General features: G+C 42.8%; 1 protein-coding gene across 10 annotated transcripts in view; it reads left to right on the top strand.

The window, feature by feature from the left end:
• Nucleotides 1-14,172, top strand: part of DOCK10 (dedicator of cytokinesis 10) — a 238,988-nt gene extending 224,816 nt beyond the window's left edge. For 7 of the 10 annotated variants that reach the window (XM_075570118.1, XM_075570116.1, XM_075570119.1 and 4 more), the window contains 6 exons: nt 2,177-2,387; nt 6,215-6,405; nt 9,397-9,497; nt 9,646-9,784; nt 11,584-11,659; nt 13,811-14,172. In XM_075570118.1, coding sequence (XP_075426233.1) covers nt 2,177-2,387; nt 6,215-6,405; nt 9,397-9,497; nt 9,646-9,784; nt 11,584-11,659; nt 13,811-13,881 — 789 coding nt within the window. In that variant the 3' untranslated portion in view covers nt 13,882-14,172. The remainder of the gene's footprint in view (nt 1-2,176; nt 2,388-6,214; nt 6,406-9,396; nt 9,498-9,645; nt 9,785-11,583; nt 11,660-13,810) is intronic. The other 3 variants (XM_075570115.1, XM_075570114.1, XM_075570120.1) reach the window with 1 other exon arrangement.
• Nucleotides 14,173-17,612: the final 3,440 nt, after the last annotated feature.

The raw sequence follows: 17,612 nt of genomic DNA, 5'->3' as shown, positions 1-17,612 counted from the left end.
AATGTTGGTGTCTTTTTTATTCGCAAACCTCGTGGTATTCTTTTACATCTAATATAGTTGTTCAATGAGGTGATGTCCCACCATAGGCGTATATTCAACACCAACAGTCTTTCTAGCTTTACAAAGTAATGTGTGAGGTCTGAAGGCTCCTCACATATAACCTCAGTACTTTCATTAAACAAGTGGGCAGCTTTTTTTGAACGTTTGGCATTATCCCCGCATGCATTGACATATGTATCCACATTTGTATCCTCTGATTCAACATCAATATCTTCCATGGCAAAAAAACAATATAATAGTATTGAATTAAAAATAAAAATTATTTATTAATATCTTGTTAAAAACTCTCATGCGTTGGCTGAAGCCTAAGTTTCAACTTTCGGGCGGGCTCAACTTCCGACGCAGGGGTGCGACTTCAGTGAAGGCCAGACCGCAGCAGGAGATACTGGCCCACTGCAGCTAGGGAGAGCTGGGACCCAAATTCAATCGCCGACTGGTCAGTCAGGACTTCCACCGCCATTCCGGCTCTCCCCCCCCTTCCCATGTCGTCGTCCCACCCCCCCCCCCCGCCCTGTCGTTGACCCTGGCTGCAACACCTGTGCCACAGAACGGCACCAATCGGATTGCTTTTAATGGGATTTTTACATGAGGAAGATAAATCCCATGGCCAGAAATGTACAACACTAGAAATCACAGGGTCCTAGGTACTAAGATCATATGTTAAAAAATGATGTGTCAACATTTTGTTGCCAAAAAGTAGTGCATAAACCTGTGCATAGTGCATAGTAATTATGAAGGTCGTCAAGTGACTTAATACACATTACTCATAGTTGTTGTTTGAAACACATGTTGACGCACTGCGTTATGTTGAATACCGGTTCGATTAACTTGAAATGAAAACAGAATTATGTATATTTTTATTTATTGGTAACTAGCATTAGTAAATATGAAAGATTAGTATTATGTTAGTTGTAATAGTCACAGTGTCAAAATATTTTTTTTTTAAATGTACACTACTCTATATAATGAAACATCCGTGCTGTGTCAAATACACTTTGGAGTTCGTACATAACCACTTGATACTGCGCTAACACTATGAACACATTTTTTAGGGTTTACTCCATGTTGAACATGACAGCCATTTTTTTTTTGCGCACAGAAACATTATTTACCAGCAATAACCTTTACATTTGTATACCAGGCGCACTCCGTTTCTGTGACAAAAAAAAAATTAAAAACTTAATTTTTGACGCACACAACCGCAATTTTTTTAATTATTTTTTTTAAAGCCGTTTGCTGGCGTTGGTACATACAGATGCAGCCACTTGTCTCTAACCTGCCGCAACACATGTGCTGGTGAACCACGATCCAAAAGTCCAACGTTCACGGCACGGTGCTTGGCAGGGGGGAATGGCCCACCAGGATTAACACAGCGGGGGTCTCTGCTTCTGAATGGGACGCCCGCTGTGTGATTCCTACCGGGCTGCATCAGTCTGGAAGAGCTGTGCTGTGAGAGTGAGACAGAATCACTCTCCCGGTGCGCCTCTAACAGAAGATCGCAGGGGTTTTATTTTATTTTAATAACATATTACTGAAGCAGTGGGTCTCTGGAGATGAACCGCATTAATTTCAACCATGGGAACCCCCTTCTTCCCGAGTTACTGGGCACGGTATGGGGTGCCGGTATCTCCTGTGTGTTTAATTCTCCAGCGTCACGGCCCATGCGATCGGGACATTTAAATATGGCGGAGATACCGGCACCCCATACTGTGGCCTGTAACTCGGGAAGCAGGGGGTTCCCATGGTTGAAATGAATGCGGTTCATCTCCAGAGACCCACTGCTTCAATAATATGTTATTAAAATAAAATAAAACCCCTGTGATCTTCTGTGAGAGGCGCGCCGGGAGAGTGACTGATTCAGGCTTACTGCGCATCTCATTCAGATTGATGCAGGCCGGTAGGATTCACACAGCGGGAGTGTCATTCAGTTGCACGCCCCCCCCCCATCCCCACCCCTCCCGCTGTGTTAATCCTGATGGGCCATTAGTTGGTCACCGGGATTCCGCGAGCAGGCAGTTGTCAGGCAGCGCCATCTGCAGTTTCCTGGCCGACTTATGTGACCAACCTCTGGCTGTATCTGTACTGGTCTCATTATTTACCCCTTTACTTCCTGCAGGTAAACCCCAAGGATCTAGACCCGAAATATGCCTATGTGCAAGTTACATATGTCACGCCATACTTTGATGAAAAAGAACTGGAGGACAGAAAAACCGATTTTGAGAAGCATCACAATATCAGGCGGTTTGTGTTTGAAACTCCCTTCACACTGTCGGGAAAGAAGCACGGCGGAGTGGAGGAACAATGCAAGAGACGCACAGTGCTCACAAGTAAGTGGACAGCGCCTCTGGTAAACCCATGTTACTGCACATCCTTGTGTGCGCTATGGTGACAGAATATTCTAGGAGACTTGCACAACTGGGATGAGTAACGTGACAGGCCTTCTAGCAATGTGCATTCAATGGCAAACAGAATTTAATCCAAAACATTATTAAGAAACCACACCCCAAAAAGTGCTTGGTTAAAGTGATCTACATTGAAGGTCGTCTTCCAATAATTAACTTTGCTTATTGGGGTCCGAAAAGTAGCACTTGCTTATCAATGCTTTCATAGCTCGCTAAATGTTTGTAATAATGAGTTTTTAAAGAAGCTCTTTACGGTTTGATTTACAGGTAGTCCTCGTTATCCAACGTTTCACTTTACAACGAATGGCATGTCCAACGCTTTACAATGCAATGCAACCCTGAGGGCCATTTTTCGACGCTGGAATGCGTTATCCAACGCTCATTAACATGGGACTCAATTTACAACGGTTTCACTATCCAACATTACTTCCAGAACGGGTTCCGTTGGATAACCGAGGACCGCCTGTATTTAAATCGTCGATCTCTCCCATTATCTCAGGGATTCATCTAACACTGATGTGGGATATTACACCCGATCTAACGTTAACTGTCATTCAAGTCAATAGCATTCAACGCTGGAATGGGATGTGATACCGCTGTCGGAGCTTGATGAACTGCCCCTATATGGTTTCGGCCAGGGGTGCTCAACTCCAGTCCTCAAAGGATGTCCCAGTGTCAGCACAGGTGGCTCAATCAACCGCTGATTGAGCCACCTGTGCTGAAGCAGGGACTTATTGAGCCACCTGTGCTGAAGTTGGGATATCCTGAAAACTTGACATGTTGGGGGGGGGGGAGGGAGCTTAAGGACTGGAGTTGAGCACCCCTGGTTTAGGCTGTCATTATCCCTGGGGTCCTAGGTAGCTTCAATTATGCCAAAAGAGGAGAAGAATCACTGGGACACCGAAATCCCCGAGGGAGGCTCATTTAGAACATAAGGCAGACATTGCACAAATGCAAAGGTTTTGATCAATGAGTAACCATCAGGACATGCTGATAAAGGCCACTCATTGACAGATTGGTGAGGTGGGCTGTGAACCAGTCCCGAATCTGGTGCTCATAAAACCATATGATTTAGGTAATAGGTATAACAATTTTTTTATTCAAATGTCTTTCAATGTATGTCAGTACTGATTAACACTCTATCAAAAAAAGCACTTTTGTGTGAAACGCGTTAGTGTTAGTCAGTACTGCTATTTCATGTTTTTTAGACATTAAATAAATTGTTTGGTCATTACGTCCCAGCTTTGCTTCTTTGTTTGGCAGTGCACCGGCAGTTCCTATTTTTGGATTCCTCCTTTGCCACTCATTGACAGAAACTGTACTTGCACAATGTGTGCGTTATAAGCCCCTGCTCTGCCTTAGTATAATGCAGTGCACGGGTGGCCAGCTCCGGCCCTCAAGTCGAAGACTGAGCCACTGATTGAGCTACCTGAGCTGAAGCAGGGATATCCTGAAAACCTGACTTGTTGGTGGCCCTGGAAGCCTGGAGTTGGCCACCCTTGACGTACTCCATTGCAGATGCACGCATGAACAAAGAAGGTAGCCCTGCTGGCCAGCATGTAATTGCTCTGCAATGGGTTAGGAATAGGAGAGGGTATTTCTGGTGTTATCTCTTTGCAAATGCTAGTTACAGTATCTCGCCAGGAAACGTGGTTATTTTTTTCTTTAACAGCTCAGTCACATTATATTAGAAATCTGAGTGAACGCAGTGTGTATGTGTGTGCCTTCATGCACAGGTAATTGGGAAAAATAAGGTCATGACTTTGAGGTTTCTAAAGACAAAGGCAATCATGTAGAAAAACAAGAAACCTACAAAGTGAACTCAGGGTACATTTATTAGTTTAACCCTTGAGTGCCAGAAGACCGATGACACTCAACCATTGATGTCCCGGCACTGAACCATGTGGGCGCTTAGCGTAGCAATCACATGGTCGCAGCCCGGGCAGGCCCATCAGGACACAAACGGAAGTGAAAGATACTCCCCTTCTGTTCTGTTAGCGTTCACAACCGCCCCTTAGAAAACGAGCACTTAATGCATGTCACAGGGACCTTAGAGGGCCGACCCTCATGATGTGCAGGGTACTGTACGTCTTGGTGCACTCAAAGGGTTAAAGCCAAAGTACACTCCCTCGGTGTAAAGAGACCGCTCTGTTTATGACTTGGAGAGACTTGCAGAGACTGGTACACAATTAGAGCTTTGATATCATCGTAGCTGAAATAATAGTGTAATGGGTATCTTCTGCGTTATGTGTATTGCCATGACATGATACCAGGAAAGGTTCTGCTGTCCCCATTCCATCCACCCCCCACCAATAATACCAGCTCACATGATTTTGGGTAAACTGGCCACAACATTTATTATGAACAATAATTTAACAATAAGCCCAAATCGGACCTGTGTGCTTCCCCATACAGAAAAACTCCTAATGCCAGTCACCAGTACCAGTACCAGCTCTGTGGGCAGGTCTCATGTTACCATCAGCCATTTAATCTCGGCCTACTGGCACCACATTGGTAACCAAAACTCACCCTATCGGATCCCAATAACCGACTCCCTACCCAGGAGGTCCTTGCTTACCAGGACCACACGCCCCAATGTTGTTCCAAATAACTTTGACACATTATCACGCAATCACCAGAACACTATAACACACCCCCTTCCCCAACAGCCTCAGTCTTACACACTATTCAACTCCCCATCATCTTGTCGGCACCTTCTCTGGTCATGTATGGAGGGTGGGAAGATGCTCATGTTCCATCCTAACGGCCTTTTCCTTGCCTGAGCTCCATCCCAAAACTCAGCAACTCCACCTTCTTCAAACCAGTGCGTCAACCAGCGTGCTGCGCTTCTGCTTTCAAACTGTCCCTGGCAACTACTGAAGCTCCTCCTCGCACCCTCCTGTCCTGCACCCTTTCCTCCCCGCCTCTGTCAGGTATAACGTTCCAGGGCTGCAAGGGTTTACTCTACCACTGTCTTGTGTGCAACTCCCATGTTGCTATTTTTAAAAGGTATTACAACTGACAAAAAACCTATCTTTAAAAATAAAACATTCGCTGGGAATGCGTCCATGACAGAAAGGGTGAGAACTACTTAGACATCATGGAATATAATAAAAGTTGCAGATTTTTCACGGCATTTTGTTTTTTTTACACCTAATACTGCTAATACAGCTACTACAACTTTCTTTCATTGTTTTTAATACATATTCAAGACTTTTTTTCCACCGTGTTTTTCATGTCCAAGATATGTTAATGTTAATGCCGCAATCCCCATACAGTAATCATTTCTTGTTACCCACCTTTCTGTTTGCAGGGTGGGAAACAGAGGGTTCCCTCTGAGCTGAACCATGGTGTTTTCAGCTCTCTCCAGTTCCCAAGACGCTTACTGGTGAAAGGAAACCAAAATGGCTGCCAAATCTCGGACCAATAGGAAGCTGCCACATCATCGGTTATGGCTTCCTATTGGACGACCATTTGAATCCCTTTTTCAAAACCCAGGAAGTAACACCGATCATTTCACCAAACTAAAGTGTCTCTGGAGCTGAAAATAGCTCGCCCTTCTGTTTCCATCCTGGAAGCAAAGGGGGGCTGAGGTTTATTATGGGGGACGGCTACTTTAAAGTATCTTTTACAATTCAGGGCTCCATTTTTTTCTTTTCAAATCCTGGGATATGATTGGGAAACACGCGGCGGAAACAAAATCTCCCAAACTTACCTAGTAGCGCTCAATGACTTGTTTTTGTCTCACGTAGCCAGCCATTCATTTCCTTATGTGAAGAAAAGAATACAAGTCGTAAGCCAGACGAGCGCAGAGCTTAATCCTATCGAAGTGGCCATAGATGAAATGTCCAAAAAGGTTTTGGAACTTCACCAGCTTTGCACAATGGAGGATGTGGATATGATCCGGCTGCAGCTTAAACTACAAGGAAGCGTCAGTGTTAAGGTAAGAGCTGGCTGCCTAAGCCTAAGGTCCCGATTATAGTGCCTGCGCGTGCCGAGAACAAAAGGCTGGACCTCTATGAGGCAGGACGTAGAGCGCACAATTTTTGAAAATACAATTGGATTTGTTTTTGCAGCGCGACGGGCGCGTCACGTGAGCGGTTGAGCCAATGAGGGCAAACCGTTCACGTGATGTAATGGCCACGGCCCCACCACGCCTCCCTATCGCCTCAGCTAGAGTGCATGTTTTGCGCGAGACGTCACGCGCTTGGTCGCAACCACGTGCGGACACTATAATTCGTGGCTTTAGTGATCTACTTATTAAAGTCTCCTGGCTGCAAAACCAGTGCAAAAAGTCACATTTTCCTCGGATAAACCTGGCGTTTCCTTTGCACCGATTTGTCCCCGTTTTGCAGCACAGATACTTCAGTAAAGGCCTCCCAAAGTATTTTCCAGCACTTGGCTGTGCTGTGACTTCACAGCAGTTGACAAAATACAAGCCACATATTTATTAGGTGTATACAAAAACTTTCAATGGATGGTACAATTTTAAGGATTTCAGTCACTTCTAGACCACTTCCTTCAGAGAAATACACAATAATTATAGATTCATGTTTTGATTCGGTGGGCAGGCATTGAAAACCACGAGGAGATTTAGTACTAAATATGGCAATATCTGTGATTCCACAAATATTGTTACTTTGGGGCCTATGCAGAGAGCAGCTCTATTTCGAAATTCGCCATTTTTTGGAAAAAATCGCGCAGAAAACAGCAGAAAATGGCGAGTTCCGAAAAACGCGCCAATTTTTCTTTTCTATTTGTAAAACTCGCCTCGCGGCTGGCGAGAACCTCAATCTCGCCAGTTTAAAAATATCCTAATGCAGAGAGCCGCGAACGGCATCTAGCGGCTGTTCGCGCCAATAAAATGGCGCGATTGTCTCCTTTTTGCCTCGCCAGAAAAAATTGGCAAGAAGCTGCCGCTCGCGGCCATTGCAATGGGAAAAAAAAGGCGCGAATTTGTTTTTACACGTTTCTGAAGCGCGCATCTCGCCAATTTAAACTCGCCACACGCATCCATGTTAAACATAGCAGAATTCGCACTTTTCTGCATATGGAGAATAAAACTCTCCAAAAAAGCTACTTTTTACTAAATTCGCCATTTTTAAAATTCGCTGCTCTCTGCATAGGCCCCTATGTATTTATTTGCTTCTATATCTCTTGCAAGCCAAGCACATTACTTAATTTTTTTTCCTAACATCTAGGGCAGGGCTGGTCAACTCCAGTCCTCAAGGTCCACCAACAGGTCAGGCTTTCAGGATAAACCTGCTTCAGCACAGGTGGCTCAATTAGTGGCTGTCATAATGACTGCACCACCTGTGCTGAAGCAGGGATATCCTGAAAACATGACCTGTTGGTGGCCCTTGAGGACTGGAGTTTGCCAGCCCTGGTCTAGAGAATTAAAAAGTTGTATTTTCTCTAACACAATGACATAATCTGGTCTGTAACTGTTTCATACGCTCATAATATATATTTTCTTTAACTGTGCATGCAATGTCTTGTATATAAATGTATACCTTGTTCATTTATGTAACTGTATTTGTAACCATGTATTATTTGTTTTACTCTGTGCCCAGGACATACTTGAAAACGAGAGGTAACTCTCAATGTATTACTTCCTGGTAAAATATGTTATAAATAAATAAATAAATAAATAATAACGCATAGAGATGGGTGAATCGGATCAACTCCGTTTCCCGGATTTACGCCATTGGATACAACCGGTGGACGCATTTGTAGAATCCAATCCGCGGATTCAGCAGTCCGTTTGCGTTCACGGGTTGCGGTATCTGTGGAGTGTACTGGTAATAATAATTTGTACAAATCTGCTAAACGCGAATCGCCCTTTTTGACATTGATTCGCTGAAATCCGCGGACGAAAGGACCCGGCCGATCCACTGCGGATCCAAATTCGCCCAAAACATTTGCCCATCTCTACATATAACTGGATAACTTAAGAAGATTAGGTACCAAGCAAGATGGGCGTGTGTAGGTTTAAACTTATAAATGCACAGATACCCAGTAAGCTCATATAAACCCCAAAAATTACAACAAAATATATGTATATAAGTGTCAAAAGGGGTGCTACTGGGCGTGGCATTGTATAGTACAAAAAAACAAAACAAAAAGGAGCCCAGAGCTGCATCCAATATGACAAAACTACACAGGGAAATACATATATATATATATATATATATATCTTGAAAAAAGGGTCATTTAGTTTAAACCTTTGGCCAAAGCATAAGCCTTCGAGCCACTTCAAGGCATAACCAGATATCGCAGGTCCTAACACTAACTGATTAAAATTCATATTTACCTGTATAATTACAGGAAGAATGATCTGCTTTGGTTCTGTCGCTTAAACTTAGAAATGACCCGCACTTTATTCCTTGTCTTGTAACGAGCTATGCAACCTAATTTTCTGCGTCTGTATTATTGCAAACATATAATATATATAGAATATATACAAGTGTATACATGCAAATCGATATATCCTACATTGTTAGGGGTCTCTGCATACTAAGGATCTTTTTCTCATCACAGACGCAATAGTGTATTTAGGGAAACAGGTGTAATCACAGTTAATTCAATAGTATAACTGTGATCACTAATCAAGTCAACAGCTGATTTATCCACTATAACTACTCGCGTTCTGATTAGAATACCATTTATTTTAATTGATTTTATCATTTGGTTCATGTTTTCTGTTCACTCCACTACATATATATATTTAACAATTGTTTATAATAAAGTTTATTTTGAAGCCCGATTAAGGGTGTTCTCTGAGTGCAACATCATAGGGGGTCTGTCTCTACTTTCTCTCTTATTGCAAGCAATGTCAAAGGATGTGACATTATTTTAATTTATTTCATTTACTAAGCAGATGTGTCACTTTTTAAACTCTCCAGTGTGGGCTAAAATATTGAATTTATGTCAGGTTAATGCAGGACCCATGGCCTATGCAAGAGCTTTCCTAACGGAGACAAATGCCAACAACTATCCAGAGAGCCAAGTCAAGCATCTCAAAGAAATCTTCAGGTAACACATTGTGGGATTTGTGCTTTGGTTTTCATGCACACGATCCACATTAATAACTAGCATGATGTATAATGTTCATCATATATACACGTATAGAGAACCGCACCAAGAAACCGGTTGTGCTCATATCCCGCATATTTGTATGCAGACAATTTGCAGACACGTGTGGCCTCGCGTTGGAAGTGAACGGGAGGCTGATTAAGGAGGACCAGCTGGAATACCAGGAAGAAATGAAATCTCATTACAGAGACATCCTCATTGAGCTTTCTGAAGTCATGAACGAGAAGGTGAGAGGGGGACATTGCATTTTATACGTCCTGCATTTTTTATAGGGAGAATTTCACATTTGTGCAACTGATCTAGGGTCGAATTAGGAAAACGTACATACAAGTGGGAAGAGATTGTGTTAGTATTGTAGTGATATCATAAACTGGCTCAATTTAGGGTTTACTATGTGTTGCAATTAGAGTTGCCAGGTGTCCAATATTGAGCCAGACTGTCCTGTATTTAGACACTGTCCAATAAAAAATGAGGAGGTAATACTGGACATGTATGTGTATACCTGTATTACCTCTCTGGACATGTATGTGTATACCGGTATTACCTCTCTGGGCATGTATGTGTATACCGGTATTACCTCTCTGGACATGTATGTGTATACCGGTATTACCTCTCTGGATATAGTGACCTGACCGGCTTGGGGGAGGCTGCGGAATTTCCCTGAGCAGGGAGAGATCAGGGCTGTTAGGGGGGCTGGGCAGCTTCCTCCATCTTGATTTGCTGCATTACCCATTCAGGAGGAGGTGTCAAGAGTCTAGTGGTGGGACCAGGGAGAGGAGAAATCTGCATGCAGCGGAGGTGTGTGTGTGTTTACAGAATAATGAGTACAACACAGATGTAAAAGCCAAGATAACAATCTAAAGCAGATGATATAGAGAATAAAAAGGAGAGGGAAGGGTAAATAAACAGACAGGGCAATAACTGGGTGGAAGTGATAGTGAGAAAAGTGGGGAGCTTGTAGGATCATGTGTCCAGCAGCAGTGGGACCACGCGGGGGAGGAGGGGAGGGGGTTTAAGTGTAAAATTAACATAGAGGCAGGGTGAAACATTACATATAACTCTGATGATAGTGGCTGATTGTTGCCACTACCAGCTTTGCATTGCAAAGCCAGTATAACCAGCCTCACACTGAAGAAACCGGAAAGGTTGAAACTGCTGTCTGTGAGTAGGGTTACTGTCTCTACAGTTCTTTAACCCAGGCTGTGCTGAAAAGCTGTATAATACGGCAGATATAAGCTTATAGGGGTCCCATGTTAAAATTGATAAGAAGCAAAAAGTGACATTGTGAGTGCTCATTTGCATGTCATTACCCAGAATCCATGCTGCATTGAAAGCATTGTATGCTAAGAGATAATGGGGGAAAGCAGGGCTGCCGACCTCTCTGAGACAGTGCTCACAAGTGGGATTTGTATTTACTCGATGGTGTGCAAGAGACCCCAGATCAGTATTAAGTACTTTTTTTTATTTTTTTTAGTTTCCGTTCTTGAGCGCCTTTAAACATTCCTTTGACGATTTGTGTTTTTAAATCGTTTATGGGATAATCTGTCTGTGAGAAGTGATGTTGCACTGGAGAGCAGTATCGTCCTTCTTCCTGGCGTGTTATGGCGTGTTATGGCGTGTGTTTGCTTCCATGGAGAATTAATCAATACTGGAAACCAATGATAGTGCACAGCAACTGATCAACTGACATCATTCATATCCTGATAATCGGAAATAACTGCAATTAATGCTAATAGTATAACTAATATCATATGAAGCCTATTTATTTACAACTTACATCTGTGTTATTCCTCCATATAGTATGCGCACGTTTCCGCTTGCTCTCTTGCCATGGATGTCTTCATTACACCCACTATAAGACTCAGTGTTCTTTTTTTTTCTGCACAGTTAACCAATCGTTAAAACAAATCGTCATGTTAATCATCATGCATTTCTTACACCCCGAAATAAACGCACTTTATTTATTTTCAGCTGTAACCGCCGCCAGAAAAAAAAAACTCATCCGTCTCTCTCTTCTCTCTGTCAGCTCTCATGTGGCCCTTGCTTGTTCCGCTTCTCTTCCTCCCTGTCTAATGTTTCTCTTGGTACTCTTGGCAGAGTCGGTATGTGCTTTATTTGCCTTCATTGTCATGACTCATTTGCATTCTGGTGCCTCGGTCCGTGTCGCTCTCTGCTCCTGTTGATCTTTTGCAATATGAATGTCCATACACTTTTATAACAATGTGCAATTTGTCAACAGCTAACATGCTATTGGGTAAATGTAATCATTTTACTCACGTTTCTACAAGGAGAGGGGCCTACGTGCTAAGCGATTGTTACAGAAAAATGCGTGCATCAAAAATGCAGTGTTTTTTGTTTTCAGGTAACAGCAAATTAAACTATCACTTGCGAGCACATTCACATGTCTCAGACAGCTCTGCAACCTTGCCTCTCCCCATTATCTCTTAGCCAACACTGATTCCAATGCAGCCAGGGATTCTGGGAAATGACATGCAAATGAGCACACCGTGTGTCACCTCATTTGCATGTTATTTTATTTGCATGTTATTACCCAGAATCCCTGGCTGATAATAGGGAAACGCAGGCTTGCAGAGCTGTTTGAGACGTGTGAATGTGCTCACATGTGGGACTTTTATTTGTTGTGCACTATACGGTGGAGGCTTTTTGTCCCTATTTTACTCACCATAACGTATTTTGTGTCTGGTTAGAAGTAGCACAAACCTTCACGATCTATGCGTCGTATGTATGAAGACGTCATACATACGACGCATATTTAGTTTGAAATTATTTTTGCCGCGTGTCTTGTGTTGAATATCTGACTGATACAATTTAAGTTAAAACTAAATTATGTTTTTTATTTAAATTTATTACTGGGATTAGTAAATGTTTATTAGTGTAATATTATTATAATAGCGATATTGTTAAAAAAAAAAAAAAAAAGTATACGTTTAGTTATGAAACATCTGTGCTGCGTCGCATACGTTTTTGGGTTGCTACATAGCACTTTAATTCTGCACTAACACTATAAACACTTTTTAGGGTTTATGCCAAGTTAAACTTGGCATGTGGTTTTGACGCACTTTTAATTGTGTTCGTGGTGCATAGAAATATAATTTTTTAAACGTACCAGTTACATCTTTACGCCAAGCGCCGTCCATTTCTGTGTGCCAAAAAAGAGCTGAAAAATATATTTTTGCCGCAGAGGTTAGTACTTAGGGGCACACAAGCGCAATTAAAATTAGGTTTGGCCAATTTTGCACCAAAAAGCCGTTGTCGACGCTTAGTATATTGGCCTCAGAACCATTTGGGTCTATTCTAAAAATACAAAAGCTATCTAAAGCAGAAAGATAGCGATGTAAAACATCTCTCTTCTATGTCGATGAGTAGAAGAGCAGGGTTTGGATGTGTACAAAGAAATGAACAAATATTAACTAGAGTCTCACAGCTGCAAAACTGGCACAAAAAACCAGCGCAAATACAGCAAAAATAACACCGCTGAATAAATCTGGTGTCTTTCGTCCGTCCCAGTTTTTGGGCCGGGTGTATTTACTAAATAACCTAATGTACCATGGCCCATATTTACCATGTGTTGGCGATTCCATTAGACACCTTCCAGCACTGGGAGACACCTTCTCGCCCATTAACCTTAATGCTACATCTGGAGCTAATTAGTGCTCCAGGTTTGTCCCAGTTTTTCAGCCGGGAGATTTGAACCCTTTTGCTACTGGAGGTGTTTGCAACGCAATGTGTTTCAGGCTCTCCTCCTGGGTGCCAAAGGGTTAATAAATAACCCCATAGATAGCTCTCTACACACATGGTGCTCATTTGCAAGTAATTTGCCTAAATTATAGAGCAAAGAATGGCAATTTCAATGCTATGTACAGAGTAAAAAGCTGGGTTTATTTGTAGTTCTTCCTTCTCCAATTCTGTGGTCACTCAACCATACTCCGATCCATTCCTATTCATAGAGGATAATCCAAACCATGAAACTCGTGAGATTTGGGCTATACAATGTAGATATAGTAAATGTTCTGCCAGTTGAGCTTTTCCAAGTCGATGATCTGTGGCGAACTCCTGATCTCGGTTCTGGTTTAATACAGTTCTCTGCTCATTGTTATGGAGAATAGTATTAAGTTGAACTGAGACAGTGAGTAGTGGATGAATGTTACTGCACAGGCAGATTGAATGAACGTTCTGCCAGTTTTGCTCTCCGACTAATTGTCTCTCTCTCTCTCTCTCTCTACTGCTGAAAGATCACGTACAGGGAGGACCCAGCAACACATCAAGGAGCCGAGAAAACATGTATCCAGCGATCCATCAGTAGAACAAATGCTGTCCTTCAAAGCACATCATCCAAACCAGATGCTTGATACGAACTTTGTTTGTAATGAACCCACCTCATTTCAAAGACTGACCCAACATTGAAGAAGGAGTCTGCACGACTTGCCTCTATGGAGCATAGATTGTAATTTTTATTTATTTTAAGCTGTCACTGTTGATACTTGTAGAAGTGCTCGTGTGATCATGTTGCCTACACAATTAATATGAATTCACCTTGGCTGGACCAGGGGGGGTGGCCAACTCCAGTCCTCAAAGGCCGCCAACTGGTCAGGTTTCAGGATATCCCTACTTCAGCACAGGGGCTCAATCTGAACCACTAATTGAGCCACCTGTGCTGAAGCAGGGATATCCTGAACACCAGACCTGTTGGTGGCTCTTGAGGACTGGAGTTGGACACCCCTGAGCTAGATGGTCTTTAATCCTACATGGGATGCAATGCGTTGCAAGCCCCTTCTGGTATTCCTCCCTTGACAAGCTTGTTGCTGTCCATGCCAAATCTAATACATCAAAACATGCTGGCATTCACGGGGTCTTTAAGTGAAGAAACATAGCGTTTTAATAAAAGTACCGTTTATTAGATAGAAAGATCAACGATTCAGCCCACCCTTGGCAAAGGTCCAAGCGTGGACCGAAACATTGATCTTTTTATTTAGTAAATTGCTATATTTCTTCCCTTAAAGAATGAGTGCTCTTATCCACGGACAGGCTAAATCTAATAACATTTTATCTCCTGCTCATATTTTAAATAATTCTAACAGGAGGGGATTCACTAACCTCCGTTAGAGGTTATTATACCGCCATCCTGTGTTAACTTCCATTCAAGTCAAGGGGACTTAATGTGGGGGGGTACTGTGCAATAATCTACAGTATATAGGAGGTTAGGGGATCCCGGCTTCTGTTTTGTAATAATTAAGCATATTTACATTGCAAATTGTACATAGAAGATGTGTAAAATTTGTCATTTTTATAGAATTGAGAATGTCTACTTCATACCCATATGAGATTACTAAGATTATATAGAAAACATTAGATAAAGATTTATTAAAGTATTTGTGAATGTGTACACTGTTACGTATTTTTTTTTGGGGGGGGGGGGGTATATAGTTATATAGTTACAAAGTTATATAGTAGATGAGGTTGAAAAAAGACATGCATACATCAAGTTCAACCTATGTTAAATTTAGACGACAGAAACTTTATCCCTGATTTTGCCACCTACGCGGAAGCAGGAATATCCTGAAAACCTGACCTGTTGATGGCCCTTTAGGACTGGAGTTGGCCACCCCCGGCACTAAATTAAGGATAATATAATTGTCCAACAAGTAAAATGTGCATAATCAGTAGAGCGTTTGATTTAAAATAAATAACTGTTGCAATGGTTAATTTACCCTTGTATGTTAGATTTAAAGCAGCTTTACAGCCTATTGTACCTGCCCATCTAATCTTAACAATAGAGCATTAAAAAAGTATTGTTTAAGTATCCTCTCATCATACTGTAACTCTATTCTCTCAAACCCAAGCTCTCTCTCCCAATCATTCCATGTCTCTCTCCCTCAGTCTCTTCCCGTCTCTCAAAATAACGCGCTGGTCCATTAAAATCATCTGCTCTGAAACTCCTATGTCTCACAATATACCCTCTCTCACATCTCATCTCTAAATAAAACATCCCCAAATAATCTGCAGCGTGGAGCTCGGCCGTGTCACTGACACGGAGAACTGCCTCCCCCGCATATTAAACACGGGTCATAGTTTCCCACCTGTATCCTAATTCTATGGCAGCCGAAATCAGTCTCTTTGTGTCCTTGCTGTGCTATACAGATGTGGCCAGACGTACTGTTTTTTGTACCGCATTGCACCCCCGAAAACAGTAAGCAGCCCTGGAGGATTAACTCTGTGGGGTCCCGGCTTCTGAATGGGACCCTGCAGTGTTAATACTTTTGGGCCATCTACAGGGAGAGAAAAACGATACTAACCTTTCAGATGAACTGCGCAGCCGTCTCCCCGTCTGCAGCCGTCTCCCCGCAACGCTGAAGTTGAGATTCCGGGCTGTATTTCCCTTCCTCTGGATGATGTAGATGCCCTTATATGGAGCACTACATAATGAGGGGGGGTGGGGTGGCTATATGGCTACATATATTTATTATTGTATTCAGGTATAGAACATGTTGAGTAGTATAACCTTTAAATACCGCAGTGGAGTATGTGGCCAGTGTTATTGGCAGTAATGGGTTAACCGCCCAGACTTTGTGTATTGCTTTGCTCAGGAAGGGTTTAGTTAAGGGAGGTGTTTTGGTTAAACTATAACTAGGGTCCATTAGAGATAATTAGGAACCACCAGGGGGTGAACAAGGGACAGTAGTGGCCCGCATGATAGTTAGGTCTGTGGCCCAAATGACTAACCATGCAGTGGGTGTACAGGACAAGACCGGTATTTGTGAGTAAGAGAGGCCCTCACTTTTAAAGCTTTACACTCTTCTGCCCCTCCTTACATCTCAGCCCTAATTTCTCGTTATGCACCATCCCGACTCTTGGGTTCTGCTCTCTACCCCTTTTGTATCTAAAGCCCTCTCCCACCTTAAAGCTTTCTCGCTGACTGCCCCACACCTCTGGAATGCCCTTCCCCTCAATACCCGACTAGCACCCTCTCTATCCACCTTTATAACCCACCTACTTAACGAAGCATATGAGTACATCCGTGGCTGATACTATATACCTCATATATAAACCTTGGCCCCTTGCAGACGCACTTACCAGAACACCTTCCTACTGCCTCTGTGCGTACTTCCTACCAAACAATTAGATGGTAAGCTCTTTGGAGCAGGCACTCCTTTTCCTAAATGTTACTTTTATGTCTGGAGCCGTACTGTATTCTACGGCCCTTAATGCATTACAGGCATTATTTTAGCATTAATGGGTTGCTGCCTTTACATGCACAACCACATACAGCAGCAAGTTATATACAGCTTGGTAAAGCATCAACCCTAAATAGTCCAGTTCATAGCTACAGCCAAACATAGAAGCGGTGCACTGAGGTAAGTAGAGAACCACACGCAGCTCTAACAAAAAACGACAAATTTATTGAAAAAAAGGGAACAAACATCATGAAGCTAGGAACCTCTTACTCGTTTCATCCCGCAAGGATCCCCGCAAGGTACCGTTGCTGGTTGCACGTGGATTCCAGGACACACATCACTGCAGGCATTCACTCAACGGTGCTTCACCTTTATCTCTTTGGCTACACCGGATCAAGCAGCGTGACAGCAGGTATTATCATTGGCAGAGGGGACGGTGGGTTACTTAGCGTCAGCCTGGCTGTTCTCTGGATGGTCGGCGACTCTTAGCGTCACCTCACCTTACCCCTCCCCCCAGCCTGCTCCACTGGGTCCGCTTAATACGCTTGTTTAGAGTGATAGTTATATGCTGCAGACGTGTGCCATTATGTTCTAAGAATAAGACATTCTACGCTTTGGCCCTTGAGCACTGGCAGCAGAATTCTTATGTGTTCCCTCAGTTCATAGCTACATTCAGATTACGACTAATTAAACTTATATTAGTTCATTCAAACGACATTGGAGTGCGGTGGAAACGTAACCTTCACATGTCCTTTCAGAGCCGGGGTCTGCCATTCTAGATCAAATCGTTCTGCAGTTACAGTTCTCGCTATGAAAAGAAGTCAGATCGGGTCACATGTTAAATATGGAAATGGGGGAGACG

The sequence above is a fragment of the Ascaphus truei genome, chromosome 14 (assembly GCF_040206685.1).
Source record: "Ascaphus truei isolate aAscTru1 chromosome 14, aAscTru1.hap1, whole genome shotgun sequence".
Taxonomy (NCBI): Eukaryota; Metazoa; Chordata; class Amphibia; order Anura; family Ascaphidae; genus Ascaphus; species Ascaphus truei.
This window is presented reverse-complemented; position numbering and strand designations above follow the sequence as displayed.